This window comes from Epinephelus fuscoguttatus, linkage group LG11 (assembly GCF_011397635.1).
Source record: "Epinephelus fuscoguttatus linkage group LG11, E.fuscoguttatus.final_Chr_v1".
NCBI lineage: Eukaryota > Metazoa > Chordata > Actinopteri > Perciformes > Serranidae > Epinephelus > Epinephelus fuscoguttatus.
Genome location: NC_064762.1, coordinates 12878744 through 12904777, shown reverse-complemented (window position 1 = coordinate 12904777; position 26034 = coordinate 12878744). Strand labels below are relative to the sequence as shown.

The window sequence follows — 26034 nt, the reverse complement described above, 5'->3', positions numbered from 1 at the left end:
TTTATTTTCATTTATTTTACTTTTATTATTTAATTTATTTTACTTTATTTTATTTATTTTTTTATTCTATTTTAAGATAAGATAAGATAAGATAAGATAAGATACACCTTTATTGATCCCATAATTGAGAAATTTTACTTTACTTTGTTCTTCATTTAATTTTACTTTATTTTTATTTTATTTTATTTTATTTTATTTTATTTTATTGGGAGGATAAATAACTCTGGCCCACACTCCCACAGGTGGCGCTAATGCACTTTAACGCCGACTACCACGCGCCTTAAAGCCTAAACGAAGAAGAAAGGCCACATTGCGCAGGCGTACACCACGTACACCGATGATCAGAGCTGTTGGCTGGATGCTAGCTGGCTAGCTAACTGTCTGTCAAGTCGAACACATTGGGCTAGAAGGGGGAAGCGCAGCGGTGGAGAAGAACGGCGACCCAAGCGCCGCTACGAAATGGCCGGGCAACAATTCCAGTACGATGACAGCGGCAATACATTTTTCTATTTCCTAACGTCCTTCGTCGGACTTATTGTGATCCCAGCCACATATTACCTCTGGCCCCGGGATCAGAATGCTGGTAAGGCCCGATGTCTGGCTCAGTTAGCTAACTTAGCTAACTAACTAACCTCAGCTAGTGTAACACCAAGTGTTCATCCAGCGGCTTGTTTTGTAACGTTAACGCCTCACCAGGTTGCTGTCTGTTAATCTGGTTAGCTTGGTGCTACATGCAGATGCTGCACAAGCTAACACAACGTTATATTAACTTGTAAATGTAAGCTAGCAGACGTTACAAACATGATACCCACGTCTCTTTGCTTGCTCTGAGTTTAGTACAAGTTAACCCCGCCAGTTTTACCAATTACCATCCCACTGGTTAGTCATATATCTTAACCTCTCACAACTCGTCAGTATTTCCCGCTTCAGTGGGTAAAAATGAAGCTAAGTGTTGGCTAGTTGAGCTAAAGCTTCCACACTACAGCCAGCGTCACTCCTTCAGCTCCTCAGGCTTATTGACCTCATATATCCTTATCTTAGCCCAGCTATCTGTTTGTCAACAGTAGAGCATATCTAACGCGGATTATGTAACACATGCTAGCAAACTTTACTCAGCTGGTCCACTGGGAATAGCCACATGACAGGTCACCCTAGTTGAGATGTTGCTAACAGGCATTAGCTGTATTGCTAAGTTGGTTTAAGGCTAAATTTTGTTATCATGGCAGCAATAAATTAATACACAATCTGAATGAAGGAAACACATGCCTCTACCTGCTTGGCTAACATATCCACAATAATTGCATATTCTCCGTGACAATATCACCCACCCCTGATTTAGATTATTAACTTAAAGCACCTGTAATCCCACATATATTACTGTGGCATTTTCAAAATTGATTACAACTGGTTTGATGGCACTAAAGTGTCTGTAATCTTTTTCTTTCTGCCCATCTCTCCAGAACAACTGCGGCTGAAGAGCCTGAGGAGGGTCCATGGCAGGTGTCTGTGGTACCGGCTCAGGCTGATGAAGTCACAGCAGAGCATTGTCCCAACACTAAAGTGAGTCCAGTGGTTTCAGTTTGTGGCTTTCATTGGGAAACAGGGAGAGCAAACCCTTATACCTAATGTTGTCCCGAGACTTGAGACTGCGTTATGTGCTACACGTGAGCCAAATGCATCTTCACCTATGATTGTTTGGCCGTAACTTTCCCAGCAGTATAATATCAGGTCTGTTTCATTGGCTGTTCGCTTCCTTCTCCTTTGTTGCTGCACGTCGTTTGGGTGTGACTTGCCTCAGCTGTTTGCACTGAGACAGCTCAGTCATGCTTCCCTGGTTCATTCGGTGTGTGTTTCCAGCGGGGCAGGGATGTTGTCACTGCTGTGTGATGATAAAGCAAAGGCCATGCTGTCCATAGCGTGGGCACAGCTTATAAACATGTGTGAAAGTGTGTGTAAACCTCTCGTCAGTGTAAACACCGCGTTGCACTGTTTAACATCTCTCTTAACATGACCCTGTTTCCTCGGTGTTGTTTATTCCTACTGCGTATGTGGGTTAATGGAAAGATGCGGTTCAGCGTCTCACTCTGCCTCTCTTCTCTCACACACTCGCCTCCCTGTCACTGTGTCTGAATATCTCCTCTTTGTTCCGTCTCTGCCTCCTCTTCATGCTTCTACTTTCCACTCCTGCTCTGTCACTAGACCCACATCCTGTTTTTAACTCTCCAAAAAATTCATGAATTCTTTATTCGCACGGTTGAGTCTGTGACTGAAGCTGGCGGAAGCACCCAGCGTGCTTATTAAGTGGAATGAATCAGCCTTTCTCTCAAAATCTCAGTATCCGTGTCCTCCTCACGACTGTATCATAACGGTGGTGTTTATTATAGGAATCCATCGTGTATTTTTTCTGGTTGAGCCACCCAGACAACTCAGGCCAGCGAGCGGTTGTCATGGCAACAGATGCTGCAGCACAGGCCATAGGGTTTTGCCATTGTCATGGAAACAAGTTCAACTTCCATGCATAAATACCAAACAACAACAATGTCAGAACTTGTCTTGCCCTTCTGTGTCTGTGCAATAAGCTCTCTGTGCTCTAGCGCTGAGAGCTCGTTTGCATTGCAGATTGGTTCTGCACGATATCTTTTTTTTTACTCCAAACAGTTACAGTCATTGCGAGCTGCAGTGTGAAAGTGTGCTGTAAAAAAAATAAGACGGGCCTGATGTTGTCTCCGGGGAGCGCAGACTTTTTTGTGTGTGACATTTTTTTTTTCTTTGACTGTGTGTTGTCGTTTTCAGGAAAGCAGCCTTGTTATTTGGCTGGGTCGTGTTCCTGCTGCTCGCCTACAAGGTGTCCAAGCTGGACAGAGAGTACCAGGAGTATAATCCATATGAAGTCCTCAACCTGGACCCGGTAAAAACACACACAAAACACGAAGTCTGCTGTATTCTACAGAGCCTCTGAAGTCTCTCAGGACACCTTTTATCCTATGATAAGAGGATGTTAGACTCGTAACTTGTCTAAGATAAAACACAAGATAAAAATATCATATTTTAGAACTTTAAGACTCTGTAGTATTCTCTATTTTTGATTAAACGTCCAGTGTGTAGGATTTCGGGGGATATAATAGCAGAAATGGATTATAATATAGTAAATATGTTTTCTTTAGTGCATAATCACATTAAAATCAGAATCGTTGTGTTTTTGTTTCCTTTAAATGAGCTGTTTATATCTATATAAGGAGTGGAGATCACCATATTGCACGGCAGTAGCCCAGAACAGACAAACCAAACACTGCCGACAGATAGGACCACTTGTGTTTTTGTGTCAGCCACCATAGTTGGCAGTCTCTCTGTGACAAAAGCGTCCAAAAAACACAGATTCTTTTAACATAAAATGGCTTTATTGAGTGTTTTTACCAGTTTTAATCACCAGGGGTCTCATTTATAAACATTGCGTATGCACAAAGTGAGGCCTGGAAGAGGCGTACACAGACTTGATGGGAGAAACTCTGCCCCATGCTTACAAACATTTTTGAGATGGGAAATTGGCGACCCAGATGGTGAGGTGGAAGCCTGATTGTAGAAACTATCCGGTGTTTTTTTTTGTGCACGCCATATTTGGCTTTTGTCCGTAGTTACATTTTGAGCATGGATTCTACGCACTGTTTTATAAATGAGAACCCTGGTCTGAGAGACCCCTGCGGATCCCGGTGAAAACCTCCTGAACGTCTGGCTCTTAAGTTATCGGAGAAAAATGGTGAGCAGACTTTAGCAGGTGCTGGGCTAGTGACCTGTCCTTGACACGCCGAACAGCATCAGAGAAACATTTGTATTAAAAAATACTTAATTTTGTGTTGTTACCAGTTGAAATCAGAGAGTAAGAGACCTCTGTGGATAATTCAGCTCATGGTAAAAACCTCCTAAACAATGAACACTGAAGGAATCCTAACCCGAAGTTTAGTTTAGCACATGGGAGAAGCTTCAGCTGGTTTCAATCTGCAATCCTTACTGCTAGTTCCCAATAAATTCCCCTAAATCCTCCACACTGTGTCTTTAAACCTGTCTCTTCCACTGTATGCGGTGTGCTCGGAGTTGCTGTAATTACATCTCTGTCTCTCCAGGGTGCATCGCTGTCAGAAATCAAGAAGCAATACCGTGTACTGTCACTCAAGTACCATCCTGACAAAGGTGGTGATGAGGCCACATTCATGCGAATTGCCAAAGCTTATGCTGCGTAAGTGTCACACAGTTCTCGTAAAGCCAGACAGCAGGAGTGCATTTGCATAATCAATAAACATCTGAATCAATAATGAAATCCCAGAATGTTGCAGTGATTGATTCCTTTACTTTTTGCTCACCTTGTTTTCCGCAGTCTGACCAATGAACAGTCCAGACAGAACTGGGAAATATACGGCAACCCAGACGGTCCAGGAGGTGAGTGAGGCTACACCTAAATCCCACACATTTGCATTTTCATGTGTCGACACACTGTCTGCGCTCGGTGCCGGTGAGTCAGCCTCTTGTAGTCAGGAATGTGTTAAACAATGGGAGATGAATTGAAACATTCATTCGTGTGAGGACTGAGCCTACGATGGAAATGTATCTCCCACTTTAACACACTCTTCTCCTGTGGGTGTTCACAATGCACGTTCACTGGGCTCCAAGAATAACATGTTTACACACATTGTGATGGCGTCTTTAAATGGTTTAAATGCAGTGGTATTCTTGAATTTCTTAAGACATTTTCAGTGTCATAATGGGGAAAAATCTTTTAAGTCAGGTGATGTGCCATTCCTACGTTGTCCATGATGCCAAAGGCTATGCTTCTGCCTAGCGTCTGACAACACACTGCTCTGGCACGTACAAACCCCTTAAACTGAGACTTTCAAGACACTGCCAATCCCATTTTAGTTTAAAACCCTGGGGTTAGGTTTTAGTCTGGACTGGCGGACACCCATGTCGCACAAACACCCAGCTAATTGCGTCTTACCAGTCACGCTGTGTCAAGCCCAAACATCATCGCTCGTCCTTTCTTACTTTCTGTGACTTTATCCTTCTTGGGTGGGTTTCCAATCGCCATGTCTTCCTCCAGATAATACTCCCAATTCCACTCAAAATGTCGCCGTATTTGCTCTGCAGCGTCTCCCAATCGTTTTCCTCTGCCTTGACCGCCATTCTCGTACTACTTTCACGAACAGTTCCACCTCGTCGTTGGCCCAGGCAAAGAAATCTCTTGTTGTACTTTTTGCTGTCTTATTTTCTGTAGCTAAGCATTTTAAAACAAAAATGATCTCTGAACACACACGCATTTTAGCACCACCTAAGAATTAATCTCTGTGGGGCGTTGGTGGCTTGGTGGTAGAGCAGGCGCCCCATGTACAAGGCTGTTGCCGCAGCGGCCTGGGTTCGAATCCTTTGCTGCATGTCACTCCCTCTCTCTCTCGCCCTTTCACACTTGTCTGTCCTATCAATTAAAGGCTTAAAAAATGCCCAAAAAATATCTTAAAAAAAAAAAAAAAAAAATTAATCTCTGTCCACACCTGAAAACGCTTATCACATGACCATTCACATACACTGGGTATGCATGTGTGCTGATGTTCAAACGAAGCAGATTGTCTACTCTGCAGGTGGGTGCTTAGTAGCAGAAAATACCACGAATATGGCGAAAAGTAAGACCAGATATGTATTTGCATGGACCGACAACAAGCTTGAATTGTTACTGAAAGTAGAACATGAGTATAAGGCTGTCAAGGCAGCGTAAAACAAAGCAAACACAGTGACATGTCAGAGCAGTACAGGAAGCATTATCCATCGCCGCAGGAAACCATGGCAATGGCTAAGGATTAGCCACACAAGAAGGATGAAATCACAAAAGGTTTGTAGACCTTGTTAGGATGTTTTGGCTTGACGTGTCATGACTTATGAGACCGAATCAGGATGCATCATTGTTCTTTTTAAAAGTCTCTGATTCGTCTGTTCAGACGGAAACGCAACCGCGGAGTTTTCAAGGTAAAACAGGGTCATCGTGTTTTCAAAGTCATTGTTTTAGGGCTTCCAAAGTAGTAGTCAAAGCCAGAGTAGTGTGAGTGCAAGGCATTAACTTTGCAGTAGTTTATGTGGTTTTAAACAGAAAGGTACAGTGTGGATGTAGCCTAAGCAATCAACCGCAGAGTAGATGATCTGCTGCCCAGTTTACGTGAATGGTCGTGTGATTTTCAGGCGTGCTATAAAATAATACAGCATGTATCTGAAACTGTCCTAAAACGCTCGTGTTTGTGAAGATAGATTTTCATTTTGTTTAGAACGGAAACGTATTAGTGTGGATACAGCCAAAGTTGCCACAGAGCCTGTGCTGGTGAAGGAGGCTTCACTGAAATGAAGATTTTGTTATATTTTGATCCGTTGCCTCTTATGTCTTCTTTTCTAGCAACCAGTTTTGGTATTGCCCTGCCTGCCTGGATTGTCGACCAGAAGAACTCAATGCTGGTATATATTTATTGATGACGTCACTGTAGTTATATTTGCTTGAAATGTCATCATATTTATATTGTTATATCTGCGTTCCTGTGCAGGTGCTGTTGGTGTATGGACTGGCCTTCATGGTCATCCTCCCTGTTGTGGTGGTAAGTCCTCACCATGCTCTGTGCAATAGATTGTATTAAACAACTGCCCTTTCCTCTTCCTGGATTTCTCACTTTTCTCACTCTGTTTCTTTTTTGTGTTTGCCTCCTGTATCGTAGGGCACGTGGTGGTACCGCTCCATCCGATACAGCGGAGACCAGATCCTCATCAACACCACCCAGCTCTTCATGCATTTCATGTACAAGACGCCCAACATGAACATGAAGCGTGAGTTTGCCTTCCAAAACAGGTTTATGAATCTCAGTTGTCTGTCATCGTTTTTTGTGGACTAATTGTAACTGTCACTATCTCTGCCCTGCAGGGTTGGCCATGGTGTTGACAGCAGCCTTTGAGTTTGACCCTCGCAGCAATAAAGAAGCCACCATACGACCAACAGACAACATCGAAGTGCCACAGGTAAGAACAAACATCGATGCTTATGTATACATGTGTGAGAACAAAAGTTTGTGTTTTAGGCTGCTTTCAGACCTAGAGTTGGTTCGTGTTCTCACAGCAGCATTTACAAGCAGACCAGATCAAATGCCTTGTGGGAGAAAGCTGCTCTTGATTGGTCAGAATTTCCATGTGGGAAAAATCCAGGAAGTAAACCAAACGTTGAAGAAGAGTACACTTGCAAGATAAATGTGACACTTTCTAATGTCACAATGGAGGGACAACTGCGCAGGTTGATTTTAGCGCTGCTCATCGTGGACTATATTGCTGTCACTGTTCATTTTAGTCAAACAGTCCAACTCTGCATCACTCCTCATCCTCTCCTTCAGTGCTCCCTTGGAAAAGTGAAAGCCAACCCCAGATTTACTCTCATTCTGGAGCAAGCTTTGTCCACATGGGGTTTCTCCTCGACATATTTGCATTCTTTTTTTCTTTTTTTTTTTGGTAGCCTCCTTTTTGTTGTGAGCTGCTGCTACCTGGCCGTTATATTTTTAGAAATTCCTGACCTCATCTGCACGCTGTTTTTTGCTGGGGGCTTCACACTGCTGCTGTTCCAAAGCCCAGACAGAGGGCAGAGTCTCTGCAGATAAACACACCACCACAAATTTCTTAGTGATGCTTGAGAGAGATTATTTTGTATGAGTTAATACATATTTCTTTTAGGAAAGATTAACCTCAAGTGTCTTAAACAACCTCTCTCGTCTGTCTTGCAGTTAATCCGTGAGTTGGGAAATATTAACGTAAAGAAGAAGGAGCCTCCGTTCTGCTACCCGTACAGTTTGAAGGCCAGGGTCTTAGTGCTCGCTCACCTGGCACGCATGGACGTATCAGAGGAGTTAGAGGAAGGTAAGATGCTTAAGTTGTCATTGCTTTTCCAGAGACGTGTAGATATATTCTGAAAATTAATTAATTAGTATTACAATTTCTGTGTGTAGACCTCAAGTATTTTGTCGTCTTGCACCTGAGTATTTTTGCCTGGATGTTTGCACAATTTTTCTCTACTAAAGAAACATTTGACCCCCGAATCCAAAAGTTTTCATAACCTGCTTCATCACCCCCCGTGTCAGTTAAAACATCATTCATATGCTCACATAATACACAGCTGGTACAGTTCCATGTCAGCCCTCTCCAAAGCAACACAAGTGGTCAGAAACCAGTTCTTTAGAGTTCCAAAAATGGGAAATAAAACAGCTGTGCAATCTGTTTGGAGTGAAGTTGTGAAGTCAGAGGATTTCAGCATGAATACACAACCATACCCTGTTTATAGTTTACACTCCTACACAGAGGTAATGATACATACTCGACGAGGACAAGCTGTTTAGAGCGGTTTTAGGAGTTTTTCCAGCTGTTTGTGAACCATAAAAACAGTCTTGGCAAGTTGTGTTGTTTTGGAGAAGACAGAGCTGCAGTAGTTGATACTGCAATACTTGTTTATTTATGATTAATAACATTTGTAATTTGATATGGCAACAGATTGACCAATTTTAGCAACAGTAACAAGCTGAGACGTTGTTAATGAAATGACTCCTTTGCGGACATTGGAAATTTTTCATCAGCTCAAGGACACTGGGACTTCATTATCGTCTTGCTTGAGGATGTTGGGACTTGAGATTTTTATACTTATCAGGTCCTACTGATCCCAAATAGCAAGGAGAAATTGAAAGTGCATACCAAACAAAAGATCAGGTCTCAGGAGGATGTACATATTTTACCTGTTACAGCCACAAGTACCCGACCTGGCGCAGGACTCTGAGGAGCACGTTATCAGAACATTGTATGTGTGTGTTTTGGTTCCAGATCAGAGGTTTGTGGTGAGGAAGAGTCCCGCTCTCCTCCAGGAGATGATCAACGTGGGCTGTCAGCTTACCATGATGGCCAACAGCAGAGGAGGTACATACACACACACACACACACACACACACACACACACACACACATATCCACTTTAACGTGAGCAGGAGTTATCACTTGGAATAAAGTTTTCACAAGCCTCAACCCACATAACAACTTCTTTGATAATTTCTGCCCGATGCCTCCAGGCTTCCACGCTCCTCGACTGGTAACCATAGAGAATTGTATGAAGCTGACCCAAATGATAGTCCAAGGTCTGCAGGAGTCAAAGTCACCACTGCTGCAGCTGCCCCACTTTGAGGAGGAGCACCTCCGCTACTGCATCTCTAAGAAGGTAACTGCAGAATGTGTGTACACGCACAAATACTGAACACTTGAGCAGCTTAGTGAAAAAAATAATGGATAACTCGTCCTCTCCCTCTCTAGTATAAAGTTCGGAGCCTCCAGGACCTGGTGAGTCTCAAGGACTCTGACAGACGCAGCATGCTGCGCTTCCTAGGGGAGGAGAAGTACGATGAGGTCATGGCTGTGCTGGGCAGCTTCCCTCACATCACCATGGACACCAAACTGCAGGGTCAGTCCTGAATTACACACATACAAACACTATTTGCTTGTCCACCAGTACGGCTGCACAGTTAATCAAATATTAATCGCGATCATGATTTTAACTGCCCATAATTAAATTAACCTTATTGACGGCGATATTGATGTTTAAAATGTGTGCTCCACTCAGAGAAAACTCTGCTGCATATCAAATCAAGTGCTTCTTAAACTAAGAGCCAGCTTCAACTTTTGAAGAGCTGTCAAGCCGCAGCAGAGAGAAACTTTACTGAGTGTTGCAGCTGCAGTTCAGAGTAGAAGAAGTCATGTACAACAGAGAGCAGACGGGCAAAAAGAAAATGCGTGGAGCAGAAGGCGAAGAGCTAGTCCCTCGAAACGGATCATCATTCGTTGTTTAGAAGTATTTCAGACTCAAGTTGAAGACTTGTGTCTGCACTGCAAAGCTACACAACTAACTTGTTCAACCACTGAAAAAAAGACCAACTACAGTCTTCACAATGATGAACCCATAAAAGCCGGGAAGATTAATGTCTCCAACGTCATATCACTAAATCCTCACCAGTGTAGCATCAGTCAGACATCCATAACTGATGCTTTACAGTGCGTCACCGTATTCATCCAGCTCCCAAACACAGACTAAAATAACCACTGCAGTTCCATTCAGTTAAGCCAAAGATACGTCCAATTAACATTGATTTGATTTGGTTACATTCTGTAATGGCATATTTATATTCAGTTAGCCTGTCATTTTGGTACAGTTTTATTTATATTTTGCTTCTAAGAGATGCACTGTGAAGGAGGACCAGTCTCATTTTGATGCAACGACTTGCAGGAATGTAGCACAACATGGGAGTAAAAGCAGTGCTCAGTTTTTTAAAATGTGAAACTGCAATAAAATTATTTTGTCCCTGAAATCAACAAATAATTGTGATTATCATTTTGACTGTAATGGTGTAGCCTTAGCCACCAGCCCACCTGTGACACGTCTGCAGCCTACAAAACCTTAACACGCAGTAATTCCATCTTCGTCTTTGTCACTTTAGCTGAAGATAACTCACTTAAGTATGACTGTTGTCATTATAGCGAGGTTGGTGCCACAGTGACAATAGAATTGATATAGAGAAGAGTACGTAACATATCAGGTCTTTTAAGCAATGCTTTACTAATAACTGATCAAAAAAGCAAGTGAAATAGTTACGGTCCTCATGCAAAAGTAGTTTTGTTCGGAAATCCATCCGTTCATTTTCAACTGCTTATCCGAAGCCGGGTCGTTGGGGCAGCAGGCCAAGCAAAGCACCCCAGACGTCCCTCTCCCCAGCAACACTTTCCAGGCCAGATGAGATATGTAATCCCTCCAGTGTGTTCTGGGTGTACCCCGGGGCCTCCTACCAGTGGGACGTGCAAGGAACACCTCTAATGAGAGGCGCACAGGAGGCATCCTGATCAGATGCCTGAACCACCTCAACTGACCTCTTTCAATGCGAAAGAGCAGCGGCTCTACTCTGAGCTCCCTCCGGATTTCCGAACTCCTCACCCTATCTCTAAGGCTGAGCCCAGCCACCCCACGGAGGAAACTCATTTGGGCTGCTTGTGTCAGCGATTTCATTCTTTCGGTCACTACCCAGAGCTCATGACCATAGGTGAAGGTTGGGACGTAGATGGACAAGTAAATTGAAAGCTTTGCCTTCTGGCTCAGCTCCTTCTTTACTACGACTGTCTGGAACAGCGCCCACATCTCTGCAGACGCTGCACCAAACCGCCGATCCATCTCGCACTCCGTTCTACCCTCACCTGTGAACAAGACCCCAAGATACTTGGAACTCCCTTGCTTGGGGCAGTAACTCTCTCCCAATCCAGAGAGGGCAATCCACCATTTACAGCAGAGAACCATGGCCTTCCTGACTGTTTGGAAATGTACAGTTAAATTTACCAACAGATTGAGACAAACAAGATTTCAAAAACTGACCACAAACTGTTCAGATTCTTCACTTGTCTTTTCCAAACTTTGGTGTATTGACAGCTCTTTGTCTCTCTCCTTGTGTCTTTGCAGTCCTTGATGATGAAGACAGCAATAACATCACAGCAGGCTCTATTGTCACAGTAACTGTCACCTTAACCAGAAAACGGATGGCGGTGAGGAATGATTGCATTAATATCTGACATACTAATGAATCACCAGAAATCAAATGGATTTTTTTTTATGAGACGCACTTCCATGTATGACCACTAGAGTGCACTGTTGACTGTATGCTTTGTTGAATTCACCATCCTGTATGCTGTGTGTGTGTAGGAGGTGTTTGAAAAGGAGCAGGAGTCAACACCGTGTCTAGCAGAGGAGACTGCCACTACAGAGGAAGCAGTAAGGATAACACACACAGCACGTCGGCTCCGACCGATTTAGATAACACGCTCACTCTGTTTGGGTCAGATTCAGCCACGATTAAAGCTCAATGGTTCAAGAAACCATGCAGTGTTTACCTAACCTCATTCTGTCTGTGTGTGAAGCAGGGGGACACGAGTAAAACCAAAACAAAAGTGTGGCAGAACAAGAGTAAAGGGGCTAAGAAGACAGCCAAGTCCAAGAAGAAAAAATTAACCAAGAAGAAGGCCACTCCTGCGCCTGCCAAAACAAAACAGGCCAATGGCAACGTGGCAGGAAATGTACGTATCCAATCACAGCTCATCAAAGCTGCTCGGTGACTTTTTAAAAACTCATTTAACTGTCACTTTTATCCATGTTACAGGAGGTTGTAGTAGCAGCGGCAGCGACAGCAGCGGCGAAGGAGGAAGAGGACGAGGTCTCCGATAAGGGCAGCGAGTCGGACGAGGGCGAAGCAAACAAGGACTCTCCCAGCGAGAGAGACGAAGACAGCGACAAACAGAGTGACACAGAGGTGGATGAGATGGCTGGCGATGATGAAGAGGTCAGGGAACTTTAAAAGTTATCAGTCCTAATAATGAATGTAAATGGAAACGCTGCTCCTATCTGTATCTGTAGCCTAATCCTCTCTTCCACACCTGTCCACCAGGAGTGGGAGGCGTTGCAGCAGAGCATCCAGCGGCGAGAGCGGGCCCTGCTGGAGACCAAGTCAAAGGTGACGCACCCAGTCTACAGCCTTTACTTCCCAGAGGAGAAGCAGGAGTGGTGGTGGCTCTACATCGCCGACCGCCGAGATCAGACGCTCGTCTCCATGCCCTACCACGTCTGCACGTTAAAAGACACAGAAGAGGTGAGTTTGTTTATGTTGAAATGGTCTGATACCATTTTCTCATTCCCAATACCGATTCCGATACTTAAAGGCATCGGCTGATACCTTTTACAAAAAACTAAATGAACAGCTGTATACAAACTGTAGGCATGGTTCAGGTTAAACTCGAAAGAGGCGGGACTTTCTACAGTAAAATACTCCAAATTGCTGACAAAAATTGCTAGCAGCTAACTTTACGCTATTTATTGGAATTCAGTTCTTCTTCGCCTCTTTTTAAAAACGGTAGCTGCCATTGACTACACAGTGTAACTCTCCATGTAGGCTGATGTGTTAGAGTGTTGAAGGAGAATTGATTTTTGCAGAAACTGCCTTTTTATCCAGGTGTGAAACTACTTGAAAATGTATTGATAAATTACATGATGTCAGATTGGTGCACCGACTTGCGTACGCGCCAATACCAGACCTAGCATTTTTGGCAGTATAGGAGGTATTTCTGATACTGGTATCGGTATTGGAACAACTCTATTTGAATGGACAAACAGGCAAATAACAGTTGTCATGGGTCTACCCAAGAACCCAAGTATCGACCCAGGAGCCATTCGGATTAAGATCCAGGTTTTGTCATGGTCAGTTGGGTCTGGATCAGGTCCCATTCTTATACCAGGGGTACTTCCTGGGTCTGTGTATCATTTCATTTAATACCGAGTGAATCCATGAAGACATTGTGGTTGGGACTGATCACGAGAGAAAGGCATGAGCACTGTGTGTATAACTTGCACGATGATCATTGTGGGAGCAACGCTAGCAAGCAGCAGGCTGGTGGTAAGGGATAGTTAGCTGATCGGCTAATGTCCCATACGATTAACACTACTGCAAAACTAGGAGCGCTCGAGAGGGTCAGTTTCGTGGCACTGTTTAGACCAGTGGTTCCCAACTGGTCCAGCCACGGGGTTCAGATTTCTCTCTAGTCATTAGTTTAAGGTCCACACAGTTTAACACATTCAGTGTCATACTTACTTTGTCATACTTAGTGTCATACTTTGTCATACTAGCAGGAAATGGCTTCAAAATGAAAGCTACCCACCAGAAATTCACTGTACTTCAAAATAAAGTGTGTTTTTTACAGACTTGACAAGTTTGCAAGTCACTTGCGGTTCATTCAGAATAAACCCACGACTTTCAGCATTGTTTTTAATTACATGAATATTTTAGTACAAACAATTATCCACTAGTGTGGCAGATAGCTTTCTGAGATTTACCTGCCAAGTGGAAAATCTACCCACATTTGGTGCTTGGCAGGCGTTAATTTCGGACTCTGTGTTTTGCAATAAAATACTTTGATAGTGTATTAAGGTTGTCAGAAGTTTCAATACGTAGACACTTTTTCACATGTTTAAAATGAAACAATCTCCCTTAATTATAAATTTGATAGTATCAAAAGTACCAAAGCTAAACCAACCAGATTTTCAAACCAAGGCTGCAACGGTGAAAAAACTGAACTGGCCCTCCATCTGTGGCTGTTACGTAATTCTCCCCAGCAGCAAACCCACCATGTGACTGGAGGCGTGTGTTCAGTAACTTAATCTGTACCAGCACAGTGTGCAGGTTGTTAATCAAAATAATAATTCTATTTGGCATGCCTGGTTTGTACTTGTATTGTATTGAAGTTGAAATATCTGGTGTTGTGACCACCCTCAGGATGAACTGTAGCTTTTCTATAATCCCTCCAGAGTCAAAAAAAAGGTCTTAATAAGTTAAAGTGTGTGTACATGTTTCTTGTGCATGGTAGCCCCTCACACATCCTGTTGCTAGGCAACCATGTGCACTTGAGTCATTATTTCCTCAGAGGAGGGTGTGCGTGTGTGTGTGTGTGTGTGTGTGTGTGTGTGTGTGTGTGTGTGTGTGTGTTTACTGTGCACCTCTGATGCCAGTGTCCTCCAGCAACAATGAGGATTGACAGCGAGGTAAAAGCTTAATGAGGCCCGTGTAAGTCTGCATGACCAGCTGTCCCCGCTCTGAAGGAATGCAACGGCGAGAGGTGACCCGCCCGTGCATAACGGTTCACTGTCTCGCAATCAATTAGTCTGTCACTTCAACAATTCTTTCTGTTGTTGGTGTTGTGAGGCTGCTTAGACGCTGTGTGTTTGACAGACGTGTTTTTTTTTTTTTTTTTTAGTGAGGGCAGGAGATTTGCTTTCATCAACAAGGCAGGGCAGTAAATTGCCGCTGCGTTCACGGCTCATTCTCCGCTCACCCGCTGAATAATAATTGGCCTCATTGTGCTGATAATTAGATGTTTGCCATATGTAATTGCACGACATGGTAATCACAGCCTGAGGTAATGCTGGTCTAATATTTACAGTTGGACCCCATCATCATGTCAAGTCAATTTTATTCATATAGCCCAATATCACAAATCACACATCTGCCTCAAGGGGATTACGATCTGTACGGCACAGGACTTCCTCTGCCATTAAGCTGGGCACACACTATATGAGAATCGGGCTGATTCAGGGCCTGATTCCCTCCTCCTGACAGTCATCAGCAAAGCCTTTATTTTCTTTGATGGTCCTAATCATCAGATTTCCCTGAAATGTGAGGTATGTTAAGAGCATTTTTAGGGCGCTGACACACCAAGCTAACGGTCGGAATTTGGTCAACGTAGGGCCATCAGTGAGCATCTGCTTCCTTAGTTTTTGCGGTGTGTGTCGCACCGTTGGGATTAGTCGGCCGGTTGGCTTTTTTTCTGGCCAATTCAGCATGTTGAATCTGCAGTTCAGCTCTGTGCTTGATAGGGCTGCCACGATTAGTCGACTAATCGATGACTAATCAACTATTAAAATAATCGGTGAGTATTTTAGTAGTCGACTAATCGGTTTGAGTCATTTTTCATAGAAAAGTACTATAAAAGTACCCCAATATACTCTTACTGCAGCTTCTTACGTTCAAATATTGGCAGCTATACACTCTCCAATGACGGTGAACTAAAACCCTTTGGTGTGAGTATGAAACAAGACATTAGATGACGTAATTTTGGGGTTTGGGTGAGACAGACCGACATTTTTCAACATTTTAACACATTTTTCGATGAAATGATTAGTCAACTAATGGAAGAAATAATCGACAGATTAGTCAACAATGAAAATAATCGTTAGTGGCAGCCCTAGTGCATGACCAGAGAAACGTATGAGGAAAGCAAACTAACGGCTCAAGTCAAGAGGGCGTAAGATCGAGACAAACTTTTTTTGTGAGGTCAGATTATTCCTTTAGTCATTGAGCTCTTGAGCAGAAATGGGTCGTAGTTGGTTGTGTTCACTGTTCATTGTTCACTAGCATACATTAGATATCCTTCGTTCTTTCAACATCGGGATGTGTTGTTAATGTGCTAACTGGCTAACTAGTGTCTTGCATCCGTCCTGTCTGTCTTCTAACACACGGGCAACATGAGGCCAAGTTACAGTCAACCTTTATTGCCACCAGTTCTTTGATGTCAGTCTGTGTCGGGGTCTTTACACCCCCTGTTTTGCTTGGAAGTCCATCCTGGCCACAGCGATTCAAAATTGCAAATATTCAGTGTTTACTAGGGATGCAAGATACTGGATTTTTTTGCCGATATGCTGAACTTATTAGGCCGATAACTGATACAGATATCGATATCTACTTTTTTCCCAGCCTAATTTTAGTGATCATCAAGTCTCTTCTGTAGTGGAATTAACATCATATTATGCATGCATGCTCTTATCGTGACGGTCCACCAGCAGATGGAGACATGAAATACAATGCTTTTCAATGTATGTAATATTCATTTATTGTGCAAAGTAAGAAAAAGCATGGTGGCCGATTCTGATAGCTCATTTTAAAGCCTAATCAAACGGGATCAGATTCCTTAAGGAGGCCTCAGGATAAGAGAGTAACTCAGGAATCTGAGCCAAGTCCTCAACGAGGGCGCGTCTCAAGCCTGTTGTAGAGGGGAGGTTCAAGACGTAAAAGCGGATTCATTCATTGACTGATACCAGTGATGTACCGGTATTTTCAGTATTTTGGACGATTCTAATAGTTCAGTTTTAAAGCTAATATCGGCAGATATCGATGACGTGCCGATATTATCGTGCACATCGTGTTGTGTGGGAGAACCCTGAGGATCGCAGGTGGTCCCGTGGATCTCGGAGGGTTTTATTGCAATATCACATGAGATTCAACTCAGAATTTACTCATCTCCAGATCGCACTTAAGATATACAGTCCATGCTCATGCCATCTCTCTAAAACCTTCAATATTTTGTCTTTTTTTTTTCTTTGATAATTTCCTGTAAAAAGTAGTGCAAAAATCCACAGCTAGTTCTTCCTGCCTGTCGTCTGCCATGTTCGTCTATTCTAAAGTTACGTTTGATTGTGTAAGATTTCTGGCTTTTTAGAGTCAAGATTGATGGTTCACTGTGTGGTGCGCTGTTTTGGGCAAGTCATTGAAAAGTTACATTTATCATTACAGAGCAGCCGAGGCTCAGGAGGTAGAATTGGAAGATCAGGAGTTGAACCCCGGCTTCTCCAGTCGGCATGTCAAAGTATCTTTGGGCAAGATACTGAACCCCAAATTTTCTTAACGGCTGTGCCATCAGTGTGTTAGTGCATGTGAGTTTGTGTGAATGTTTAAACTGAGTAGCAGGTGGCACCTTGTATGGTAACCTCAGCCACCGGTCTATGAATGGGTGAGTGAGTGGGTGAATATCACATGTAACGTGATTTTGCGTGATCAGAAAACTAGAAAGGAGCTATACAAGTCCAGTTCATATACATGTCACTATGTGTTGGGTCTCAGATTATCAGCATTGGTTAAGATTTAAAAAATCTTGTAGTGTGGGCCAGGTTCTAGGTGGTTCATTTTTAAATACGTACCGAACTGCATCCCTCTGCAGCTCAATGATTCTGTTCATCACTAACAGCAGATTGTCTTTTCAGGTTCGCCTCCTTCTGTTGCCTCAGTTAGTGTTTCTGTTTTTGATTTAAGAAAAAAAAGGCCAAACAGTCTTTAAGTGCTAATAACAGTCACCTTGTTTCTTTCTGTGACTGCAGTTTTTATTTTGACATCAACAGTAACAATCCAGGCACAGTGCAGCACTGCCACATGTTCTACTGTAACACCATATTTAATACATCAAGCCATCATGCCCTCAGTCACACAGTTAGATGACTGTGCCTGGAGGGCTCCTGTGATTATATCTGACAGCTGTGTGTGTGTGTGTGTGTGTGTGTGTTGTTCCCCAGGTGGAGCTGAAGTTTCCAGCCCCCTCCAAAACAGGCAACTACCAATATTCTGTCATCCTCCGTTCTGATTCCTACCTGGGACTGGACCAGATCAAACCACTCAAGGTGATAAGAAAATCTGTGTGTGTGTGTGTGTGTGTCTGTCTGTCTGTCTGTCTGTCTGTGTGAGTGTGATTGCGTGGAGGATGTCTGCCACTGCCCAAACAGTTTGGCTGCTGAATGGGCTGAGACAACAGACCCACCAGCCAAAATCTACCAGCAGCTCAACAATGGTGTTAATTGCTGCCAAGGTGTTTGGAATGAGAGGATCTGTTAGGAGCCAAACGGAGCATGAATTGCTCTGATATTTAATTATTCCAACACCTGATAGACACATTAAGAAATTAATGAGTCTCACAGATATACTGTATCTTTAATGCTATTTTTAAGGTTGTCCACAGTACATAGAGTTATGTTATGGATGTATATTATGGTCTGTGCTTCAAATTAGCTTTCAGTTTAAAATTTAGTATAATTTAAAGGTATAAAGCTTTGCGGCTTTATTTATACAAACAGGTGAAGTAATTCCAATGCATTTTGATTCCCCTCTATGGTCTATATTTCTACACATTTCTGTATCATGATGTTGTTGAATATTATCTCTGGCCTACACAGTTCAAGTATTGCTTAAATAGGCTACAGTAATCATTTTACATACACACAGGTTTTGATTTTTTTAGTCAGCTATTGAAAAGACACTACCACGTCACGTCTTTATTGCAGTGAATTGTGGGCAATTATATCAGTGAAGCCTGCCTCCCATGTGGACTTTCTGGAAGTCTGCAGAAAGTCCACTTTAGGCCCCTTGTGGACTGGAGGAATTGTGAATTTTGACAGCCCTAAGCACTCCCAGACTTCCCAGGAATGTGCCCGCAAATCTGCAAGTGTGGTGAAGTCTGGACTTTTGGATTCAGCTCATGAGTGACTCAGACAGTAATAAATTCTGAACACAAGTGGTCAGCAGGAGACACATGATAAGACAGAAAATAATCTGCGCTTAATTTATGTCATCATTAATTATTTAAAATGTAAATCCAGCATATAATGTAGATATTATTTATTGATTGATTGAAATCATCTCCAGTGTCTTTTGCTGTAGCCCAGTAGCTTTTGACTAGTGACCGGCCTGTTGAAACAATAGAGGGGGTGGGGTTAGCGAGCTGTCAGTGTCAATGTCAGTCAGGTCAGAGAGAAAATGTGAGAAGCTGGAGGTGGTGATAATTAAAACAAAGTTAGCCACAGGTGAACATAAGGTCGCCCTGCAGGCAGGAAGAGGAGGAGAGGGAGCAGCCAGGCTCCGTCCTGGGCCCTCTGTCCTTCCTCCCGGCCAGAACACAGAGCGTCTCTGCTGGGGAAATACAGCGTGGAGATTCTGTGATCCACCGAGCTGGTCCATTTTCTGCTGGTGGCTTATGCCGCCACACAGCCTGCTTTTTAAGAGGGCTGGGTTGGGGCTCAGTATTTTATGTGATGATCTCAGATGGACCAGGTTCTGGCTTCACCTCAGGTTGTAATTTTTTTGACCCATTGAGAACTTTAATAGACACAGGTGTGAACTATGTGTCTCAGCTGTCCACTTGTGTTTGGATCACTGAAAACGCATATTAATACCAGGCATAAACAGGTTCCATGACTGATCGAGCACTAGAGAGTTGGTGTGCCTCTTTAAAATGACAAAACATACATGTGCTAAAACATAAATCTTGTGCTTTCCCAGCTGGAGGTCCACGAGGCCAAGGCAATGCTGGACAACCACCCACAGTGGGACATCCCCGACACAGAGGAGGAGGACGAGGAGCAGGAAGACAGTGACGGCATCGAGGAGAGCGAAGACGACGACGAGGACAACGACTGAATGCGGATACACACACGCTCAGCCCTCCCCCCCATGGACTGGCCACCCACCCACTCCTGACCCCACAACTGCACTCAAGAGCAGCGAACGAGGAGCGGCTGTGCCCACCACACAAACACACACACATACACACACACACCAAACACACACTGAATCACCGGGGACAGTTTCTACACGCAGAGCCCTCCTCCTCTTCCATTTTATCTTCACATGGACTGTGACCCCGCCCCCTTACATTTCCCCTTTTCTACAGAGACTTGTTCATTCACTTTCCGTTTCTGGCGGAAGAGAATTCTGTGAATACTTTACCCAGGCCCGCGTGTGCGAGTGGGTGTGCACGTGAGAGTGTGAGTGGATGGTGTGTGTTTGTAACCTTGTATGTGTTTGTACAGGTATGAAATGTTGACACACTGTGGACTGGAGGACCTATTATCTGGGCTCTTTACTTCTTTTCTTGAGGGGGAGAGGGGGGGATGTATAACAGCTAATTCCGTTTGCAAATTAACACACACAAAAAAACACATGACCTCCGTACAGGACTCATGACGTTGCTCTCGCTCCTAATTTTAAAAATCACTCAGCACCGATGTTTTCCACACCAATGATACTTTCTATTGTACACTTAAAACTGCAGAAGTGTGAGCTTTAGCCCCGCTCGCCGGGGATCACATCAGCCATCGGGGTGTTCGCTCCTGTCAGCGCATGGGGGCACAGTTGAGTCTCGTCAGGTTTAATTTTTAAATTTTATTTCCTGCTGTCAAACCAGCCAGTCACTTGTATGTACTTGTACTCACTGTATGTTTAAGGAGACAGATAGATACTGATCTCTAGTCAGTTCTGTTCATGCTGCCCCTGTGACCCACGTCAAACTGTGTTTTTCTGAAAGCAGGTGGATCTTAAATGAATCAACGTCAAGTATAAACGGGGGGAAAACTTGCAGTGTTAAGATTTGAATTACTGAGTACTCTTCTTGTCCATATACTACATACAAGTCGTGAGTTTTCAGTCTTTTTAAAAGGGGCTCAGATACTGATATATATAGATATATACATACTTGTGGCATTTCAGAGAAGTGACTTCCTTTCTCTTCATCCTTTTCTTTTTCCTTTTACAATTGTAGCACATTCCAGTGTATACTCATTGTCCGAAAAGGCCTTATGAATACAACTGAAATACCACAACATACACAAGTCCTTGGGTGCTATGCACCGAGTGTTTCTTGGGAGAGCGGAAAAAAAAGATTCTTTCTTTTGTGTTTGTAACAGTGTTTTCCTTTTGTTTTAGTCTCTTCATAGTAACCTACAGCTCCTCAGTCTTGGAATACATATCACTGATCTCGCCATGACAAAGCCTCTAATAAGTACAGTTTTCATCTGCTGAAAGAGGATTAGCAGTCGTACGGGACATGTGACCGGCCCTGTGTTAAAGGGATTGGAGTATGACGCTCTCAGCACTCATGATCTGGAAGGTGTCTCGAACAAAAATCTGTTGACAGTCACATTTAGTGTGAGCGTACTCTGTCGCGCACACCTTTCCTCTTCAGTGATTCAAGCAGAACGAGCTCCCTTTTGTAACTGCCATTTCAGATGCAACGTTTTTTTTCCCCGCCGCATCATGAGGAACTTAGTTCTTAATTTTTCTGTCCGAAGAATAGGGATGTCAGTGGCCTCGTATATTTTTAACCAGTTACGGTTAATTTTGCTACTCTTGAGTTTAGTAGTAGCACTAGCACTATGCTGTAACACAGCAACGCTAAAAAGCTATTCATGCTATAAAGTTTAGCTAGCTGCTCTTTATTGTGCACTAACGGGGTTCAGTGGGAGCTAGCAAACGTTGCCGCTTGGTAATCACGCTGGTAGTGCCATTCCAACCCATTAAGGCATTGCTGTGGAAACATCTTGCCCACCCTTTGGTCTCCACCCAGGTCCATTTGGTGAGTTAGTGGCTTAATTTCGAGCTGCGAAACCCTTTTAGCATTGTTAACTATGTTAGCACTCTTGGCTCTGTTAGCACTGTTAGCAGCACAGTACAGCTAGTAGTGCTAACATAGTTAAGCTCCTAACGCACTTGGGCAATCTGGGGAGGAGAGAAGGGTGGCCACCATGTTTCCGCATCAACGCCTCTGGTGGGAAATTCAGCGTGGAGAGTTGGTGATCCACTAAGCTGGTCCGTTAGAAGCCGACTAGCGCTTTCTGGGAGGGTCGGGCTTGGGCTCGATATTTTATGTCATGATCTTGGATTGACCGGGTTCAGGCTTCAACGTACGTGTGCCGGTTCAGTTTGGGTTGTAATTTTTTCGGCCCATTGAGGACTCAGGTGTAAACAATGTGTCTCGGCTTTCCACTTGTGTTCGGATCACTGAAAACACATAGTAATACCTGGTAGAACAGGGATGTCGACAGTCTAGAATATTTTTAACTAGCCATCCTGACCCATGATGGCGTTGCTGTGGAAACATTGTGCCCACCGTTTGGTCTCCCCACAGTTCTCTTCTGTAAGTAAGCAGCTTTATTTGAGCTGCAAAACCCTTTTAGCATTGTTTACTATGTTAGCATTGTTAGCAGCGCAGTAGGGCTAGTGATGCTAACATAGTTAAGCTCTCAACTCACTTGGGCGATCAGGGGAGGAGCGAAAGGTGGCCACCATGTTTACGCAGCGGTGCTGTCCCACCACCTTGACCCAGGATGACATTACCAGTGCTAATCGTCAAATGAATGGCGACACTAGCTAGCTATTACCTGGCTGGTGTGCAGTGAGGAGCAGCTAGCTAACCAGTGGAGACCATAGAGAGGGCAAACCACCTCTAAATGGATAGCGCTTCGGAAAAGTGACACTAAAGCTCAGAGTCAATGGAACGCTGGACTAAAAGCACCTCTTGTATTTTTCCATTTTTTTCTCCTAAAAATGAACCAGTTAGTTGCCGGCTAATGGGTGCTGGGCTTTTTAAAGCAAAGTTAACTGAAGCTGACATCTCTGTTGACGAATACAGAGCAGTTCTGGCTAACCAACAGGTCTCCATCTCATTTAAAATTAGTTGTTTTTTGTCTCACTTAAACTGTAGTTATAACAAATGTAACATATTGACTTGTTTTCAATCTAACCTTGTTTTTTTGTTTTGTTTTGTTTTTTTTTTTTACATCTGTTAGACTCATGAGTGCAAAACAAAAGTAAACAGAGCGTCCTTGTGTTGCTCTGTAGGCTCTCACTGTACGTCGACGACTTGACAGTGTTTAAAACAAATCTCTCACCATGATTATCCACACTCAACAGTTAATTTCTTTATACTAGTGTGTCATGTCAGTGTGGGAGAGACAATGACGCTCTCCCAACACCACATACATACACACTCTCACAAACTCATATGCGCGCACTATACCCTCCTGTAATTGTGTTCAAAGCAGGTGTATGCTAACAGGTAATATTGTACTCTGAGTATTTATCGCTCTGCAATAGAATGTAGCATCAGTGATTTACGCTGTGTGGAAAAAAAAAAAACTGCAGTGAGGTTAAATACGACACCATCTCTCCCATGACAGACTTGTCCAGGCGTTTGGCCGGCAGGCCGCCTCAGTTTGGACAGACTACCCAATGACTATCTATCTGCCACTTTTGTTTACAAAGGAACTGTCATTGTAAATGGAAAAATATATTATTTGTATTTAAAATCATTTCAAATAAAAACTTTTAAATGAGATGGTGTCATTATTTTCCACGTACGCTTTAGGTAGTTTATGATGGACAGGCCTTTAAAAGAATATACCAGACACATTAGCTGCTAGAGAGGAAGACTGTAATGGCATTTTCTTTTCCTCTTGGCAATTTAATGAATTTAAAACGTGTTAGCAGTTCCTGAAGAAAATGTTTTTTTCGCATGCCTCCACAATGAACGAGGAATCAAAACAATTCGACTGCATTTAACAACAGCAAACTCTATCTAATCATCCAGTTACAAACTCACACAACTCGTGCAGTATAATCCAAGTCTCATTTATCCAGTCATATGCTCAGTATTTCCCAAACAGACAGCCATTTCTGACAGGGAACTGAACTTAAACTGAAACTTGTCCATGCTCTCTTCACAGCCAGCCAGCCAGCCACTTTAAAAGTTAAGTTTGGACTCACCAAAGTCACACAATATCATAAAAGAGCCCATTAATCAAGGCAGTGGTAGACCAGCAGCTCCTGTGATCAGTGAGGTACAAATACTGTTTTTTGTCAATGGAATCGGGCTTTGAAGAGAGCATAGACAATTTTCACTTTTAGTCCAGTTCCCCGTCGTAAAGTTCTGTCTGTTTGAGAAGTACTGAGCATACGACTGAATAAATGAGACTTGGATTAAACCGTACAAGTTGTGTGAGAGATTGTATACAGATGTTTTGATATAGTTTTGCTGTTGTTAAATTTGGATGCCCTTTTACTTAAATTTTCTCCATTTGTTGGTTCTTTCTTCACTGGATGTATACGAGAACAATGTTTTCTTCACAAATTCAACATTACATGGATGAGTATTTGATATGCCAGTGGTCATTTGGGAGGTGAAATATTCCTTTAAACCACTAAACCATGGTAAGGCAACCAGCAGCTACCTTATAAGAACTGGGAAGCAGTCATCCAGAGGAATATTGAAGTCACACAGATTATTGTCCAACAACAAAATGAAGTCTTCACTTTCATGTCAGACATTTTAAAGATATATATTCATGTCATGCTTTGATTGTTTGTACCTTGTATCAAAGTCAAAGACAGTTCACATGAAACATACCAGCACAATCAAGTATTAACAGGAGTTCAAATTTTATAATTGTCGGCCTAACGTGATTCTTACATTCTCCAACCGTAAAAAATTGTAGCCTATACACTGTATTAAAAAAATGTTTTAACATTTTGTCAACTAAAATGTGCTGTCACACATTCTAGCGATGGCTACGGTAGTCTTGAGTCCTCCTTGCTAGGCTAGCTGTGGATTCCATATCCAAAAAGGGAAATGTGTCAGGGGAAAATAAAGAATTTAATAGTGCATGGACAAATTTGTTTGCTTTGATCAGCAAAGATGTAAATTTAAAATACCGTAAAACTTAAATGATAAGCCCAGCCCCAGACATTTCCTTGTATACACATGGGGTTTTGATGCTATAGTTGCATGTAAGCCCCTAAAGTGGATCCCAGTGTGTCATGCCATACACTGCCACCCAGTGGCCAGGTGTTGTAAGTGCAACACAAATCTCTGAAAACAAAGATGGCCGACAGAATGCAAGAAATGTTGTGCAGCTCAGGAATTTATCACCAATCCTACTATAACAGAAGAAAAAAATAGCAAACATCAAATAACATATAAGGAGCAATATAGTTGTTAAAATAAAAGTAAAACTATTGATTTTATGTTGGGAAGAAATTACAATTAATCTGTCCACTAAACTGGATATCATGCAGCACTGGCTTTATTTTAACTACAATTAATACCAATACTGCAACCTTGTTCCTCATCTGCAGTGACTTTGTGGGCTTTAAATAAATTAATTTATATTATCAGAATGTAACTTGCAAATTCTGTGACAAAAACAATATTTTGACAGGATGTTTTTGTAGGAAAAGTTTATTTAAAAAATTATATAGTATAACAGGGAGCACTGTGTGGCGGGCTGAGGAGTGAAGAGGGAGGAGGGTACAAGAAGGAGGTGTAGAAAGAGAGAATGGGGAGGCTGAGGAGTCAGAGGCAAGGTTCAACACATTTGCACAGGCACTTAATAGCATTGGAGTATATCAAAATATGTGAACACTCCAGTTTAACAGCATTAAGAACATATTTCTATAGTTTAACATAATACATATTTTTTTCATTGTTTTTCAATTAAAAACTTAAACACATGTTGTCCACCCCAGTAAAAAATGCTTGTTTTAAAATAACTAGTCCATACCCATTATGTACAGCATACCATACCATGACTTTGTCATAGCAAAAATTAGAGAAAAAAAACAAACATTAGGCCACAGGGGGAGCCACAGCGATCAGTCGCATTTAAACATTTTTCTGTTGTTATAGCGCCACCCAGTTGCCAATTAGAGTTAAATTTCTCCAGTCACCTTGAGGCGTCCTGTTCTACATATCTACCAAGTTTAGTAACAATCCATATGGCGGTTAGGCCTAGATAAGAAATTAGCTCTCTAGCGCCCCCATTTTGTTTGATGG

At 42.8% G+C, this 26034-nt stretch overlaps 1 protein-coding gene across 2 annotated transcripts; it reads left to right on the top strand.

Annotated features, from left to right (window-relative positions):
• Positions 1-323: 323 nt before the first annotated feature.
• Positions 324-23539, top strand: sec63 (SEC63 homolog, protein translocation regulator). 2 transcript variants are annotated; one of them, XM_049590363.1, is made up of 20 exons: positions 324-583; positions 1461-1560; positions 2794-2908; positions 4119-4231; positions 4370-4431; positions 6425-6483; positions 6570-6620; positions 6738-6846; positions 6941-7035; positions 7785-7917; positions 8869-8961; positions 9111-9256; positions 9349-9496; positions 11534-11616; positions 11774-11842; positions 11992-12144; positions 12228-12407; positions 12513-12713; positions 17954-18058; positions 19710-23539. In XM_049590363.1, the coding sequence occupies exons 1-20, from the start codon at positions 460-462 to the stop codon at positions 19845-19847; spliced, it is 2277 nt and encodes a 758-aa protein (XP_049446320.1). In that variant the 5' UTR covers positions 324-459; the 3' UTR covers positions 19848-23539. The 2 variants fall into 2 exon arrangements, with proteins under 2 accessions (XP_049446320.1, XP_049446319.1); XM_049590362.1 differs by having other exon boundaries at positions 325-583; positions 11989-12144.
• The last annotated feature ends 2495 nt before the right edge of the window (positions 23540-26034 follow it).